The sequence below is a fragment of the Pinus tabuliformis genome, chromosome 4_2, assembly GCF_031772625.1.
Source record: "Pinus tabuliformis cultivar Carrire ecotype Pingquan chromosome 4_2, CPIR1, whole genome shotgun sequence".
NCBI lineage: Eukaryota > Viridiplantae > Streptophyta > Pinopsida > Pinales > Pinaceae > Pinus > Pinus tabuliformis.
The window spans coordinates 657,666,838-657,672,463 of record NC_142304.1 but is presented as its reverse complement, the minus strand read 5'-3'; the positions used below and the strand labels follow the sequence as shown (position 1 = coordinate 657,672,463).

The 5,626-nt window shown below is 40.5% G+C and overlaps 1 protein-coding gene across 1 annotated transcript; it reads left to right on the top strand.

Annotated features, from left to right (window-relative positions):
- The first annotated feature begins 245 nt into the window (after nucleotides 1-245).
- On the top strand, nucleotides 246-1,457 carry LOC149171122 (uncharacterized). The gene is made up of 2 exons (XM_089425849.1): nucleotides 246-778; nucleotides 872-1,457. The coding sequence occupies exons 1-2, from the start codon at nucleotides 246-248 to the stop codon at nucleotides 1,455-1,457; spliced, it is 1,119 nt and encodes a 372-aa protein (XP_089281975.1).
- Nucleotides 1,458-5,626: the final 4,169 nt, after the last annotated feature.

Here is a 5,626-nt window from a genome sequence, read left to right as displayed (position 1 = left end):
GCCCTCCCTGCCCCATCCCCCCCTGCATCCCCTCGATACTCCCTCCGATCCAGATCGAAAGACAGAGGCTCTGATGCTATTGGTCTTGATACTGAATCTGCTCCTGTCCCCCATAAACATTCTCGGGGTCGTCCCTCTCGCATAACCAAAGCTAGACACACTGTTGATGCTGAAGTTGCCATTGGGTGATAGCAAACCATCCTCAGGGCCCTTAGAGCGAAGAATGGCCCAGCCTCCCATCCTACATGAAAGTTCTATCATATAACTGTAGGGGTTTTGCTAGTTCACCCAAAAAACTAGCTCTCAGGAGACTGCTTACCCTTTCTCAAACTAACATCATATTTCTGTATGAGACCCTCTATCCAGCAGACCCCCTAATTCAGTCTCTCAATTCTTGGATGCCTAACTGGACATTTCAAGCTTTAGATGCATCAAGGAGATCTGGTGGCTTAGCTATTGGGATCCATAATAGAACATTAAAGATCAGAAACATTTGGGGAGGCAGAGGTTTCATTGGCTTGGACGTTTATGTTCTCTCCATGGAAATGGACATTCGGGTTATCAATGTATATGGCCCATGTTCTGATAGGGCCACCTTTTGGAGAGCCTTACTAGAATCTGATCTATTACAGAAGGACAACATTATACTCGGAGGAGACTTACACTTCACCATGGGCTTTTGTGAATCGTGGGGGCACTCAACCCAGGTGGACACTTTTTCGGATACTATATCCAATCTGTTGGAGGAGCATCATTGGGTAGACATACCCACTGCCAGGTTACAACATACTTGGACTAACAATTGAAGCGGAGATCAGAGCTTGGCCAGAAGATTAGATAGATTTTTTATTAAGGAAACTCTATATAACAGACTTCCGCGCATAAGGCAATGGGTCGGATCTGGAGGCATCTCTGACCATCGTCCTATTTTCTTGGAGACGGCCGACATCAATAACAAGATCAAGAGCCCTTTCAAATTCAATTCCTCATGGTTAAAGGACCCCTCCTACATTCAGCTGGTTACTGATTATTGGCAGAACAATCCTATTAGGGATAATGAAAACCTTACTGAAGGTTTTATTAGGAAACTAACCGAGCTCAAGAGAATCTCCAAGCACTGGGCACACCAGAAGCGCATCCGTGATGACCATACTTTGAAGGAGGCTGAGAGGATTATAGCATCATATGAGGACTATTCTGATGGTATCTTCCCTAACCAGGAAAGCAAAGAACATTACACCTCCCTCGTTGCCAAACGATCACAGATTCTGAAGGAAAGAGAAGAAAGCTGGAGGCTTCGGAGCAGGGCTATATGGCTTACAGAGGGGGATGACAATACAAAATTCTACCACAAATTTTCCAATGGACGCAAAGCTATCAACACTATATGGGAATTGAGGGATGAACAAAATCAAAATATTACATCACAGAGGAACCTAGCCAGATTAGCCACATAACACTTCAAAGGAATTTATAGAGCCCCCAGAGAGGCTAATATTCTGGAGATAATGAGAGTGGCTGAAAAATTCCCCAGATTCGTTCTACAAGAAGATTCTGACGATCTCATAAAGGAAGTGACCATGGAAGAACTAGAAGCCACCATTAAATGGTTTAAGAAAGATAAAAGCCCTGGCCCAGATGGATGGACCATCGAATTTTACATTGCTTTCCTTGATATCCTGGGCAATGATCTTCTCAATATTATTGAGCACTGCAGAAGAAATGGCAAAATATCATTTGCGATCAAATCCACATTCATAGCTCTTATCCCAAAAGCCAACCATCCGGTCACATTCAATGAATTCAGACCCATATCCCTCTACAATTTCCTATACAAAATTATTGCCAAGAAAATCGCCAATCGTCTGAAGCCTATATTATCTCGCCACATATCCCCTGAACAATTCGCTTTCCTTAATCATAGGTAGATACATGAAGCCATCGCTACCACTCAGGAGCTCCTACACTCTCTTCATATCAAAAAACAAAAGGGTATGATACTAAAGGTGGATCTTTCCAAAGCCTTCGATAGAGCCAACTGGCTTTATATCAGGTTGCTTCTGACTCACCTTGGCTTTCCTTATAGCTACATTAAATGGATAATGAGCTGCATTACTGACGTATCATACAATGTTCTACTCAATGGTGAAGCCACATATTTCTTTACCTCGGAAAGAGGACTCAGGCAAGGATGCCCCCTATCTCCACTTCTATTCCTACTCATTATGGAAGGCTTAAGTAGACTCATCACATCTGCCCGGGATAGGAATCAGATCACCGGCATCAATATCTCTGATAATTTTTATCTTACTCACCTATTATTTGTGGATGATATTCTCATATTTCTAAATGGATGCATAGGTGATGCCACTACTCTCCAGTATATATTTATACTCTTCCAACAGGCCACAGGCATGATGATAAACAAAAGCAAATCTATAATCATGGCTGTTGGTTGCACTCGTCATGAATCTACATATGCATCCCATCGATTCCCCTTCACCTCATTAAATCTAGCTGACGGCATCAAATATCTGGGATACAGACTAAAACCCCTCAGTTACAGGATTGCAGATTGGACTTGGTTAATAGCAAAGGTGGAGAAAAGATTGCAGGTATGGTATCATAAATATCTTTCAAGAGCTGGGAGATTGATCCTCATTAAAGCTGTTATTGAAGCCACACCAGTTTACTGGATGACTTTGGCTTGGATACCTCGAGGCATCCTGTGCAGACTACAAAGTATTTGTGCTAGATTTTTATGGAAAGGTCACCACACAGGGAAGCTATTTGCCTGGGTTAAATGGGACACCATTGCTAGACCCAAACGTTGGGGAGGTTGGGGCATTAAGAAACTTGATTTCTTTGCCAAAGCTTTGGCAGCCAAACTTGGTTGGCATCTCTTGACTACAGACAGCCTATGGTCTCGTGTCGCTCAAGTTAAATACATCAAGCCATCACACCTTATGGATTGGTTTCGTCAACAGCATGAACCTGGACACAATATATCCAATATTTGGAAAGCTGTTCTCCACTCACTACCTCTATTATGGGAAGGCATTACTTGGCGCATTAAGGAAGGAAATAACGTACGGATAGGGGTGGATCCATGGGTGGGGTGCGGCAATATTCACAGATTATCTGAAGGACTGATAAGGCACCTTCACAGTAGAGGTATTACGCATATTAAACACATTGGAGATAGTGACAATTCTACCTTTCTTCAACAGGCTTGGGCAACTTCTCGTACTTTAGAGATCCCTGAACAGTGGCAGCAAGAATGGCGGGACTTTACAGATGCTCTCACACAGGCTCATATCAGACTCACTGAAGGCCCTGATGAGATTATCTGGGCCATTGCAAAACACGGTATATACTCCCCTAGATTGGGATACTTAAAGCTCATGGAATCATTCAAGCCCCCGAATATCCTCCCCATCTGGAAAGATCTCTGGAAGCTTGGAGCTGCCCCGCGCACTCGCCTTTTAATGTGGAATATACTCTTCGACAAAATCCCTACTGGAACCAATCTTATGAAGCGATCATTTCATGGACCATTCAGATGCCATCTCTGCTGTATAGAAGAGGAAAGCACTAAACATCTTTTTTTAAAATGCAATGTTACTAAAGACTTTTGGCAAAATATTTCTGCTCACTATCCTTCCCTCAAAGACTGGCAGGGTCCGAATATAATGGAGGCTTGGAGCTGTTGGTGCCGAGATCATACTGGAAAATCCATCAACATGCCATTGCTTGTTTGCTGGGCAATATGGATAGCTCGGAACCAGATTATTTTTCATAACAAGGCACCTCATTGGCCTGTAATACTGAGTCACACTATTGCTGATTATGACTTACTACCTGAGGTAGTTTCTATTACCCCCCCCCCCCCCGCACTAACAGGCCTATAAGTATTGACAAATCGAAGCCTTGGGCTTTTTTTGATGGCTCTGCTCAAGAAGTAGGCTGCGGTGGAGGAGCGATACTATACCTCAATGATGCACATTGTTATAAGATCCAGATTAAGCTTGGCAGAGGCACCAACAATTTTGTTGAATTAAGCACAGCAAAACATATCATACACTTTGCATTACAAAAACATTGCAGCCACCTACAACTATTTGGTGATTCACAAATTGTTTGCAACTGGCTGAACGATGCATCTCATTGCTATGCATTCTCTTTGAGACATATTCTTGATGAGGCAAAAAGACTGATCACATCTTTTGAATCCTTTGTCTGTCGCCATATCTACAGGGAACAGAACACCGATGCGGACCAACTATCCAAAGAAGCAGCGCACAGACAACGAGACGACTGGCTGATCCAGGAGGAGATTGATGGAACCTTCCATCAACACTACCACAGACCTTTTGATGACCTTACTAGGAATGGGTCTCAGACCCTCATATAATCAGTTTCTGTTTTATGTGGATTTTGACATATGTATTTACATGTATATACATCATTATATATGAACCAGTTACAGCAGTGCTCTCTGCATAGAGCCGAAATGTAATGTGTTTACATCATGTTTCTTCTAAGTTTTGGACATATCTAGTTACAGTTACAAGGACTCCCTGCGTGGAGTCAAGACATACAGGGTTTTTTGTACAAGGCAGGCCTCTGGACCACAATATGAATATGCATCAGCATCTGCAAAATGTAATTTCTCCATATTAATAGAAATTATGACTTTTTCCTTATGGGAAAAAGAATAATTTATTTCCTTGAAGAATATTTTGTTGATTTTTTTATCTATAGTTTGTTTTGCAAATTCAAGAAATAATGTAATTTTTTTAATAAGTGGCTAGATTTACAAAATATTTATATTATTTATTTCTCCAAACAATGCTGACATCTCCAGTTTCTATATATCTTAGAAATGGATCTTGAATAGCAAATTGATGAAATTTTTTGAGGCGATCTATTTTGAATGTTTATAACTATATATTTTCCTCTAATGAATATTTTGATTACATTGTTGTATGCAATTGTCTATTAATCATTTATAATATATGTAATTTTGAATATATGTATTGCCTATTAGTAAGTTTTTGTTGTAACAACCCCGGTTAAAAATTTATGTAAAAAAAATATAAGACCAAGGTCATGGGATACATATTCCAAGTTGAATGTTGGGAAAAGCATCTGGTATTCATTTTGGTTATTATGGCTAAAGGAAATTGGCGAAGGCAATGAAAAAGGATTTGAAAAGACAAAGTGGCATTAATTGACATTTTATTTATGAAAATAATGAAAATTAGGAGAAAAGGAAGGTGAAAGGTCACAGGTTGCATGTGAGGAGGAAAATGAAGGAAAATAATGGAAAAATGAATAAAATATAGGCATCACTAATAAAAAGGCTTATGAGGATCAATTTACAACATTTTGTCTATTTAGTTTTGGAGCTCTCTCTTTTCTCTCTACTCTCATACACTTAGAGTATTCTTGGAGAACTCTAGCATTGGAGGAATGAAGGAAAAGGAAGAAAAACAAAGCAAAGGGAAAAAAAGATCAAGCAAGGAAGAGTGGGATCGAACACTTCAAATTTGGATGAAGGAAAGCAAAGAAAGTAAAGAGGAAGTAAAGATCAGGCAAGGAAGCACAAGATCAAGTAGCTAAA